The sequence below is a fragment of the Polypterus senegalus genome, chromosome 1, assembly GCF_016835505.1.
Source record: "Polypterus senegalus isolate Bchr_013 chromosome 1, ASM1683550v1, whole genome shotgun sequence".
Taxonomy (NCBI): domain Eukaryota; kingdom Metazoa; phylum Chordata; class Cladistia; order Polypteriformes; family Polypteridae; genus Polypterus; species Polypterus senegalus.
The window spans coordinates 327,030,571-327,042,601 of NC_053154.1; the positions used below are offsets into that span (position 1 = coordinate 327,030,571).

Sequence of the window (12,031 nt, forward strand, 5' to 3'; positions counted from 1 at the left end):
TATTCTCTCTTCTGAAGATTAAAATGACATCTTTGTAACATTCTAAATATAAATTCCTAGCTATTTTGAAGGAATAAGAAGAGGGAGTTAAAAACACTGATTGAGAGCAAAACATGTGTAGTAAATACTTGATTTTGGGTTGTTCCCACGTCAGCTAACATAAACAGTGGGGAAAACTGCTCAAAATATACTTTAAATGATATTCTGAGCAAGAAAAAACAGTTATGCTATAAAACAAACTTAATTTTAAAAAATCAACAATGTAGTTCAAAACGTTTTTCACTGAATCCGATGTGTTGTGGAAATCGTTTATGGCAGAGAAACTGCAATTTTCAAAATGGATTCAGCACATTTAACCTGATTTTTTTTGTACAGGAGAATAATGAAATGTGAGTATAAATAAACAAATGTGTCACAGAATGTTTTTTTTTTTAATTTTTTTTTTAATTTTGTCCATAATTTTCCTCCAAAAGCAACATGAAATACAGCTTAAATTTATCGCTGTCACTTTCACACATCAAGCTGTGTTTTATATTTTGGATTGTCAGTACACTGGACTTAAACCTTCAGGCATCAAGTGCCACATTTAGAGCAGACTCTTCAGATGCATGCTCCTAAGATGAATTCGGAGTTTATAAAATTATAGTAGCCGCTTTGAACAGTAATTCTGGGTAAATTTTTCTTCTACTTGTAATTGACGTGCACAGTCAGTGCTTTGAGCATATGCCGTAGGGTTCTCAAGTCAAACAAAGCATGTACATCTGTGGATGATCCACCAATCAAAAAACAGCACTCGCTACAGCCCACTCTATCAGCTTTGATGGGTGAAAGTGAAAGTTTTTCACTTAAGCCACATTTCATATTGTGTTCGGCAGAATATTCTGGACAAAATTAAATAAATAAGCAACCAAAAACATATCCTGTGACACATTTATTTATGCTCACATTTCATACTCCTTTTCTTTATTTGTTGTCACATTTCCCAGTACTTTTATTTACAGTGGAACCTCGGTTTGCGAGTAACTTGGTTTACGAGTGTTTTGCAAGACAAGCTAAAATTTTTAATAAATTTTGACTTGATAAACGAGCGACGTCTTGCAATACAAGTAGTATGGATACACTTTGTCTGCTGAGTGTCGTGATCACAACTGAGCTAATGTTTATTGTTTCTCCCTCAATGCGGAATTCTGGGCAATCGTCTCTCCTATTCTCCGTCTGACTCAGTGCGCCACGCTCATATTGTCAACATCCATACGAGCGTATACTGTTTACTACAGCATTGTGACTGTGTGTGTGTGTGCGCGCGTTCGCATGTGTGTGCTGTAACGTGCGAGTCCCCGTCTTGCACCACCAGCTTTATTCAGCTTGAAACAGCAACAGCACGGTTATTTATTGTAGCAGGATCTGCCACTCTCCTATACACAGACACAGTAGTCAGGCAGAGTCATGGCCAAGTAGTACTGTGCCCTGCGCATTTATAATGTTCCTTGTATCATCCACTGACGGCAGGCGCTCATAACATGTCCGCGATCTTTCTGGATTCGCTTTTTACAGCGAACTACTACAGCTCTGGGAGACTGCAATTGCTTTGGGATGTTCTTCCGCATGTTGTCCGGTTGGGTGGAATCCCGTAAGAATTTAGAAACTCACTCACACCAGCCATGATTCTTTTCAAAGGTAAAGTGCAGGTTAATTTGTTTTATGTATTTTTACTTTAGATTTTGTATTAATCATTTTTATATGAATAGTTTTGGGTTGTGGAACGAATCATCTGAGATTCCATTATTTCTTATGGGGAAATTCACTCTGATATACGAGTGCTTTAGATTGCGAGCACGTTTCCGGAACGAATTATGCTCACAAGCTGAGGTCCTACAGTATTTGTATATTTATTTAATTTTTCTCATAATTACTACTTATTCATTGTTCATCACAAAAAAACAAGGATTTTTACTTTGCAAACTTCTAATTGTTTTGTGGTACTGTTGTGTGCCATAATTGCAGTCATCAGTAACCTTTTTTTTTTTTTTTAAAAAACCTTTACCCTATTAAGGTATCACTTAAAAGATGTCATTGTGGGAAAAATCTACTTCTTGCTGGTAAGAATCAAAATCCAACATATGGAGTTGCAGCTCATTAAAAAGGAAATTACTGGCATAGGTGAGCCTATCTTGAATGTACTGCATTGTGTTACAAAGCTGACTGGTCTCTCTATGTGTTAGCCTTTTAAATGAATTTCATGTATAACTTGACAATACTTTCACAAACATACATACTGCTAGATCTTTCTATCTTTCATAAAAGATAAAAATCATTTTTCACAAGGTGGCGATTACACTTGCCTGAAGTGTTAAATCAGAATACAACATTGTGACTCTGGACATGCAGGAAGCATTACTAATGGTGTTTTCCTGTAAGCCCATTGTTCTGTATTTTAAGTCATGCTTTCCTACACATAGCTCTGTAGGGATTTTCTTATTTAATTCTAGACGCTCAATAATTTAAATCTTGTTAGAATTTGCTCTAAAGGGGCATTGGTAGGACATTATTATGTTTTTTTATAATTTTTAATGATTGTTTGCTTTTCTCTGGTGTATTAATAGTAGATTTGATTCAAAACAGGCACGGTAAGATTTCTATCTGTGCTTTATCAACAAACTCTTGATTGGGAGTTTCCTCCAAACAGCATTTTCTCAGCCACTGGGTCTGTTTTTGACTGTACTCTAGTGAAATTCACTTATCACTAACTCTTCAGAAACTGGAAGCTAATTGTGCATTTGTAAAGCAACTAATAATCCATTTCAATAGTATACAGTGGTGTGAAAATCTATTTGCCCCCTTCCTGATTTCTTATTCTTTTGCATGTTTGTCACACAAAATGTTTCTGATCATCAAACACATTTAACCATTTGTCAAATATAACACAAGTAAACACAAAATGCAGTTTTTAAATGATGGTTTTTATTATTTAGGGAGAAAAAACCCAAACCTACATGGCCCTTTGTGAAAAAGTAATTGCCCCCTGAACCTAATAACTGGTTGGGCCACCCTTAGCAGCAATAACTGCAATCAAGCATTTGCGATAACTTGCAATGAGTCTTTTACAGCGCTCTGGAGGAATTTTGGCCCACTCATCTTTGCAGAATTGTTGTAATTCAGCTTTATTTGAGGGTTTTCTAGCATGAACCGCCTTTTTAAGGTCATGCCATAGCATCTCAATTGGATTCAGGTCAGGACTTTGACTAGGCCACTCCAAAGTCTTCATTTTGTTTTTCTTCAGCCATTCAGAGGTGGATTTGCTGGTGTGTTTTGGGTCATTGTCCTGTTGCAGCACCCAAGATCGCTTCAGCTTGAGTTGACGAAGAGATGGCCGGACATTCTCCTTCAGGATTTTTTGGTAGACAGTAGAATTCATGGTTTCATCTATCACAGCAAGCCTTCCAGGTCCTGAAGCAGCAAAACAACCCCAGACCATCACACTACCACCACCATATTTTACTGTTGGTATGATGTTCTTTTTCTGAAATGCTGTGTTCCTTTTACACCAGATGTAATGGGACATTTGCCTTCCAAAAAGTTCAACTTTTGTCTCATCAGTCCACAAGGTGTTTTCCCAAAAGTCTTGGCAATCATTGAGATGTTTCTTAGCAAAATTGAGACAAGCCCTAATGTTCTTTTTGCTTAACAGTGGTTAGCGTCTTGGAAATCTGCCATGCAGGCCGTTTTTGCCCAGTCTCTTTCTTATGGTGGAGTCGTGAACATTGACCTTAATTGAGGCAAGTGAGGCCTGCAGTTCTTTAGACATTGTCCTGGGGTCTTTTGTGACCTCTCGGATGAGTCGTCTCTGTGCTCTTGGGGTAATTTACGTCGGCCGGCCACTCCTGGGAAGGTTTACCACTGTTCCATGTTTTTGCCATTTGTGGATAATGGCTCTCACTGTGGTTCGCTGGAGTCCCAAAGCTTTAGAAATGGCTTTATAACCTTTACCAGACTGATAGATCTCAATTACTTCTGTTCTCATTTGTTCCTGAATTTCTTTGGATCTTGGCATGATGTCTAGCTTTTGGGGTGCTTTTGGTCTACTTCTCGGTGTCAGGCAGCTCCTATTTAAGTGATTTCTTGATTGAAACAGGTGTGGCAGTAATCAGGCCTGGGGGTGGCTATGAAAGTTGAACTCAGGTGTGATACACCACAGTTAGGTTATTTTTTAACAAGGGGGCAATTACTTTTTCACACAGGGCCATGTAGGTTTGGATTTTTTTTCTCCCTAAATAATAAAAACCATCGTTTAAAAACTGTATTTTGTGTTTACTTGTGTTATATTTGACTAATGGTTAAATGTGTTTGATGATCAGAAACATTTTGTGTGACAAACATGCAAAAGAATAAGAAATCAGAAAGGGGGCAAATAGTTTTTCACAGCACTGTATATGTGCCCTATCCAAAATTTTCAGCATTGCATTAGAGATAGGAACTTGTGGTGATAGAAGACGAACCACTCAGAGTATATATTTTATTTTATTGTATATGTTCAGAACACATTACATCTTTTTAGGAGGAAACCAAGTGTTCTCTGTTGTTACATGGACGTGTCATGCGTTAGTCATGAAGTGTCTTGTTTGTGTTTTAAGCTTTCTGTACAAAATGGACATAGCTGGATAACTCTGGCTGAACCTTTGATATCCAGATGCTGTCCTCTCACCAAGACTTCTTTGAGTAGTTTGTGTCACTGTCTTTCTGTTTAGATTATAACCAGGTCTCGAGACTTGTTAAGTTTTATTGCTCAAGGAGAAGTGTTAGTTTCTTTTATTTGTAATAATAATAATAATAATAATAATAGCATTTATACAGTGTTTTTAACCTACTCGAAGCACTTTACATGGACCGTGGGGAACCACTTCAACCACCACCAATGTGTAGTATCCACCTTGTAGATGCGACGGCAGCCATTCTTTAGCCAGTATACTAACCACAAATTAGCTGTTAGATGGTGAGGGGGGATGCTTAGGGGGCCAGATTGACCAGGCCTTGGTAGGCAATTTAACCATGACACCACGAAAGACCCTAGTCTTTTTGAAAAATGTCCAGGGACCTTTTATGTCCTATGGTCACTATTAATTTTTTTTGTTTGTTTGCTTTTTCCTCTCTTCTTCCCTAATCCCCCTCCCATTTTACAGGTCCCAGTACTACCACTGAGACTGAGACTATTGCCAAGTATGAAATTATGGATGGAGCTCCAGTTAAAGGTAGATATTTTAGTGATAGCCTTCATTTTAAATGTACAAGTATTTTGAACAATCAAGGCTAACATAACTCCAACTGCAATTTCTTTTACCTAGGTGAATCCATTCCAATTAGGCTATTCCTGGCAGGATATGACCTCACACCAACCATGAGAGATGTAAATAAGAAATTTTCAGTGCGGTACTTTCTGAACCTGGTCCTGGTAGATGAGGAAGACAGACGATACTTCAAACAGCAGGTACATGTGCTTTTCTAATAACTTCCTCTGTTTCAGTTTTCTTTAAATTACATGGCACCACTTTCATCCATTAATCTTAACTTTGTGCTTCATGGGGCATAACATAATAACATAACAACACTGAAACTATGTTCTTGAAAAGAGGAGAAGTTAACTAATTTCTGTATTTTAATTTTCAATTAGTTTAGTTTTGTTTCTAGGTTTATAGGGATGTTATTGTTACATATATAGAATACAATAAAATTCTTACTGCATGTACTAATCAACATGCAACACATCACCACTCCCTGGCACCATGATTATTGAGTATAACAACCTTGCCAATAAAAACTTGTGTCTTCCTTACCCAGAAAATCTTTGAACATACAGTATTGTTGTATAATAGTGATTGACGTGAGCCATGATAATGGCAAGGACTACTCCATAATAAAATTATGTCTCAAAAAATAGTTTCTTTCTATACGTAACTGGATAATCGCATAACTACATACAATGCTTTTAACTCTTCTCTATGTGTTAAAGCTTGAGTAAAAAAGCACAAAGAATCAGACACTCTTGAATCACACTGTTCATTTTACAAATGTGAAAGTATAGTGATAATGGCTGAACTTGCAATTTCAATGTTGATTCCATATCATATCCAGAGATGGACCTTCCCGAAATTACGATTGGATTCATAAATACATACAGTACACTACCACTCAAAAGTTTTAGAACACCTTAGTGTTTCTAGTTTTTCTTCAGATTCAATCAGTTGAAATACAATGAATTACCTAAAATGGTGAAAAGGAAAGCAGTAAACTGCCAGAGGTTTACATTTAAAATTTAGGTTAGCACAATAGCTTCAAGCACATTCGTAATATTTTCCTTTTTATTTTTTTTTTTCGAACCTAAACTTATACCTCTGGCAGTTTACTGCTTAACTTTTAAACATTTAGGTTAATTCATTGCATTTCAATTGATTAACTCTGAAGAAAAACTGAGGTGTTATAAAACTTTTTACTGGTTGTGTAGATTTAAAGCCAATGTTTTCTTTGTCCACAAGGGGAAAAACAACCTTTACATAACCTCAAGAAATATATAAATGTTATAACAAACCATATCCACCCAAATAATAAGCGAGGTGTTGGTGTTCCATAACAGGCTTGGAGGTGGGAGTATGATGTAGTCAGATCTGCCCAGTTGTGCCACACAAGTTTAGAAAGTTTGGAAAGAGCAAGTCTAGCTTCTTGTGTTCACACAGGGATTATGCGGATTGAAGTTTGTTTCTTCCAAAGTTCCCCTGGTTGAAGTCACTAGCAGTGTGAGGTCAGAATGATTCATATTAGAGTGTTGGTAACAGAGTGATTCATTTCTGTTGCTGAGTTAATTAATATTAACAAGGATGATTTTAACTTATGTCCCTAGGCAGTAATGTGGACAAGTTCAGTCAGGCATTTTAATTGTAATATGCCTCCTTTTTTTTTTTTTCTTTCTTTCACTGTTGCTCATTCACATAAATGTCCAGTCTCCCTACTGCCTTTTCCACTCCCGACTTATTGTATCAGGTGAAACACATCCAACATTTAAAATAGCATCTGAAATAAGAAGTCTGTTCTAAACAGTACCAAAAATGCAACTGTACCTGAACCTGCCGTAACTTGCCAGGAGATGTGACTATTCATCCAACTTATTTAAATGAGATTGAACAATCCTCATCCTATGGGGACAGGCCAGATCTGAAACCTTTCCTTTTATGCTAACTCTGAATCTTCACTCTTTTCATTCTCAGATGAGTTGCTTCTCTGATAATTTGTAACAGATCTTCTTAGGCAGTAGTGATCTTAATGCTATCAGCTGACTATGGAAATATTTTGTACATCCCACTTTACGGCAAAAACTGGCATCTCAAGGCACTTTGCCAATCATTTTTAGGGTTGTGATGTTCCAGGTTTATTCCATGAGAGAAATAGCAACTGCACAACACGGGTGTCTCTCTGTCTGATGCAGAGGATGTTCCACATTGGTTCTGATTTTAAAACAAAGAAAATATACACACAAAGCTTTCTTCTAAAACTCTGGCCATTTTATTTTGTGTTTGTTCTTTTATAGATTAGCTGTTATTATCACATGATCTATTGCATTAGTTCTTTTCTACCCATCTAAGGTGTGAAGTCTATGTAATAAGCATGGGTGTCTTTTTTTTTGATAAGTTGTCCATTTGCTCTGGTATAATACTACATACCCAATCTCTTTCCCTCATGGCAACCTTTTAATGTTCAGGTACAGCTGTCCATTTTCGCTGTTTCCTCTCAGCATTGCTTGTCAAACTGATCACTCTTAAGTTGAAGAGTTCTGCTGGGAAAATGCAGCAGTAGTTCCTACCATACTGGCTTGGTTTGGCCACTCTGTCTTACTTATTTCAGGGCTTTGGTTTCCCAATGTGTGTGTCAGTTTATTGTTAGTTTTCACTCATCCATTCCCCACCATGCAAAGTTAATAATTCGTTAACATTACAGCTATAAACATCATTCATGTGGCTTGAGTGGGCTCAAGAAACTTGCTACCATGCTGCTGTTGCCAACATATTATTTCGGACAACAGAATAGGGTGAAAAGACCAATTTTCTAATTTTTAGGCCCTTATTTGGTAATTTTTTTAAATCATTTTTACCCTTCTTCCATATGTTTTTCCTATTTTTACATTTTCTTTCTAACACTAGCAACTGGCAGGATACACTGACCCACACTCACACACTTGTCCTTTTATTAAGGTGGCTGAAAGACTTAATATTTAAATAATGGGCATATAAATCATGAAAGAGCTAGTAGAGTACTAGAATGAAATATGTTCACAAAATAGCAGGTATCGTTAAACTTTACAGAAGCATTTGTATATATAGTAAAAGAAAACATTTTTAATTTTTATATAAATCCACTAATGCAAAGATTTTCTGACTACAGATTACAAGGAGGAATAGATGTGTGGAGTTTTGTTCACATTTGTTCATCCTAACTACCTGCATTTTTGCTCTAATTTAGGAAATTGTCCTTTGGAGAAAAGCACCAGAGAAAATAAGAAAACGCACCAATTTTCATCAGCGTTATGAGTCTCCAGAGCCACGGCCAACTCTTTCTGCAGAACAGCCTGAAATGTGAAGCCAGCCTGAAAGTCGAGACAAGTGAGGTGCTTAACTGAATGCAGCTGAATGTAAGGAAGTGAGAAAGGCCTAAACATACACATCCTCACTGTCTTCCTTCATCTTGACACAGCTGCCGTAGCAATGAACATCCTTGCAAGTGTCTATGGACTGTTTTGATGGTGGAGAAACACACACTGGAACATTCTGAGAATACCATTTTATAATGCACATTTTACTCTTTTTGTTTGACGCACTTGGATATGCAATGAGTTTAACAAAAAAAAAAAGTTTATAAAAATGTCATAAATGTTTCTGTGCATGTAGGCTTAATTTATGAGAACAAAATCCGTTATGCTAAGTGTCATTTGAGTTTTCACATGTGCTTAGAGACATGGTATGAAATGTGGCATATTGAATTCTAGGTGCCATAATATTTAACTGTATAATAGAGGAGATTTATGTTGAGATGCACCTTTATGAATTGCGTATCATTTTCTTCTGCGGTTCGCACCACTTTTTCATTTTTACTAATATTTCATGCAAAGCATAATAGGTCTATTAACTTACTGTTGTGTGGAATAGAAACACACATTAATGGTGGAAGCAGAAGTGGACTGGAATAGAAGACTCTCTTGGGGATCTTTGAAGCATATTTTGAAATTCACTGTTCCCTTTAAATAGTAATCTTAATCATCCATAACATGTCAAATACTTATGCTTTTCTGAGTTACCACCTTCTCTATCTGCATTACCTTTCCCCCCTATAGGCAAAATCACAATTAAAGGCCTTTAAAAATGTGTGGATTTGTAAGCAGTTTTCTGAATCCCATGTTTTAACTTCTTGGGTCAAATGTAGCTGGTCACGTGAAACAGCTGAAAGTAATTTCCATCCATTTTGCCATGTAAGTGCCTGTAAGAGGTTTATGAAATGTATGCCAAATATCCTGGCAATTTGCATGTTTCCCTTTTTATATTGTTTAATTATTGAAATGAAATTTGCCGAGTATTAAAACCATGTAAATATTTAGCTTCAATCTATGTATCCACCTACAATAAACATTTACTGTTTTATTGGTATACTAATGTTGTGTGGTCCTACAAATGAAATGTATATCAAAGATGAGTGAATGGTTCAGAGATCATCTAATGATGCTAGGAAAAATATATTTAAATAAATGACTACTCTTTGGGTTATAACTGTACAGAACCATTTTGTGGAGTTTTTTTTATTGTATACTAGTAAACCGATGGAAATAATTTGATGCAGTAAGGCAGACATAAGTGGATTCATATCCCTTCACATGTTGCAGCCTAGTGCTAAAATTAGACAACACTCAGTATCTCAGAAAAACAAAGCAAAAAAAGGATTTTAGAAATATTGGCAAAATTAATAAAAAATAAAATGTCACAGAAGTATTCAGAACCTTTGCTGTGACACTTGAAACTTGGCTAAGGTGCATCCCATTCTATTGATAATCATTGAGATAATTAAGCACCTGCTTTGGGGTCCACATGTGGTTATTTCAGTTGATTGGAACTTGTTAGGAAAGACACACAATTGTCTATAGGAGGTCCCTCACTTTAACAAAAACCAAGCCATGAGTTTTTGAAAGAGCTGCCTGCAGAACTTAGAGACAGGATTGTGTTGAGGCACAGCTCTGCGGAAGGCTACAAAAACATTTCTATCGTACTGATGGTTCCTAAGAACACCATTGCCTTTATAATTCTTGAAAAGATGAGATCTGGAACAACCACAACTCATCCTAGAATGAGCACTCATGGGAGAAGGGCCAAAAACCTGATGGTGACTCTGGAAATGGGAGAAACATCTAGAAGGACAATCATCATTGCAGCACTCCATCGATCTGGCTTTGTGACAGAATGGTCAGAAAGAAACCTCTCCTTAGTAAAAGACAAATGGACGCCCACTTGGGAGTTTGTAAAAAGGCACCTAAAGGAGTTTTGGACTGTAAGAAACAAGATTTTCTCGCCTGGTGAAATCAAGATTAGCAAAATGTCTGGGTGAAACCAGGCAACCCTTATCACCTGTGCAATACCATGTGGTGGCAGCTCAATCAACATCACATCTAGTTTTGAAGGTCCTTAAAGTCCAACTGTCTACCACACTACTTGGTCACTTTATTGGAATTCAAATCCAAATCTTATTATGTGATATCATCTACTGTTAAATTCTGCTCTGTACATGTAATATTTTTATTTTACTATTGTATTGAGGGTTACTTGTGTTCTGTTCTGTGTATTGTGTTGTATTTACCCCTTTTTTTGACACCCACTGCACGCCCAACCTACCTGGAAAAGGGGTCTCTTTTTGAACTGCCTTTCCCAATGTTTCTTCCATTTCTTCCCAAATAGTTGTTTTTTTTTTTTTTCCTTGTCTTAGAGAGTCAAGGGTGGGGGGCTGTCAAAAGGCAGGGCCTGTTAAAGCCCATTGAGGCACTTCTTGTGTGATTTTGGGCTATACAAAAATAAATTGTATTTGTATTGACAATACTACACGTTTGTACAGTTTTTATGGCAATGTCCTTTGTGAACAATCAACAGTTTTTACATACTGTACATTTTACAATCCTGACAAAACCAGAATAAAGCGGTTTCTTTCTGGCTTCTAGAAGGTTCCCAACCATTATAAATACTCACACATTTTGCATATTCTGTGAGCTTTTTATGAAACTTGCCAGGTATGGGTAACTCCCATATGAGCTATGGATGATACTCTTCTAAGACCAAAGTAGCATCTGTTTCCTATCTGTGCACACAATACACCTGCTCTAATCACTCATAGCTTCTTCTGGAAAGTGATGTGTCAGGTCTGCTTTAATCAACCAAGACCCCTGCCTGAAACTACCATCCCTTCTTCAGCTGCATGTATGCTAACTTAAATAGACTCACAAGTCACAATTATCCAACAGTCATTTTTCATTTCAGCTTACAGTTATCTTACTTACTCCTTTTGTCAGGCTCTTTAAGAAAGAGTTATCTCTTTTGGGGCTTTCCTGTGTTCCCATTTGGATTCAGTTCCCTCCAGATGACAAATGCATTGCAAGTGGAAATGTCAAAGATATTGAAAAATATTACAAGTGGCCAACCTCATTTGCAGCTGTAGCCACTCAAAAACATATCCAATGTATCTATTCCTTCTTTTGCAGCTTTGTAATTCATAATGAGTTCTGGTTTATGATGCTCCCCTGCCACAGACCCTCTGGTCCCTATGCAGCATGCTCACAAGTACCACTTTTTTTGGGATGTTAGACACCAGGGATGTGCCAGTCATGAAAAGAAACTTTTCTTGTATGTACAGGCCTGTTCTTTGTACTCGTAAGCTTTCTCTTTACAAGTTCCTGTCCTAACTTGACCAAAGTAAAACAGAATTGTCACAGGTGATGTTGTGACTATGTCATATCCAGAAC

At 36.9% G+C, this 12,031-nt stretch overlaps 1 protein-coding gene across 1 annotated transcript in view; it reads left to right on the forward strand.

The window, feature by feature from the left end:
• The window catches only part of vps26a (VPS26, retromer complex component A), a 38,977-nt gene extending 29,172 nt beyond the window's left edge, over positions 1-9,805 (forward strand). The window contains exons 6-9 of the mRNA XM_039737651.1: positions 2,054-2,160; positions 5,178-5,246; positions 5,340-5,482; positions 8,503-9,805. Of these exons, the coding sequence (XP_039593585.1) occupies positions 2,054-2,160; positions 5,178-5,246; positions 5,340-5,482; positions 8,503-8,619 (436 nt within the window). The 3' untranslated portion in view covers positions 8,620-9,805. The remainder of the gene's footprint in view (positions 1-2,053; positions 2,161-5,177; positions 5,247-5,339; positions 5,483-8,502) is intronic.
• Positions 9,806-12,031: the final 2,226 nt, after the last annotated feature.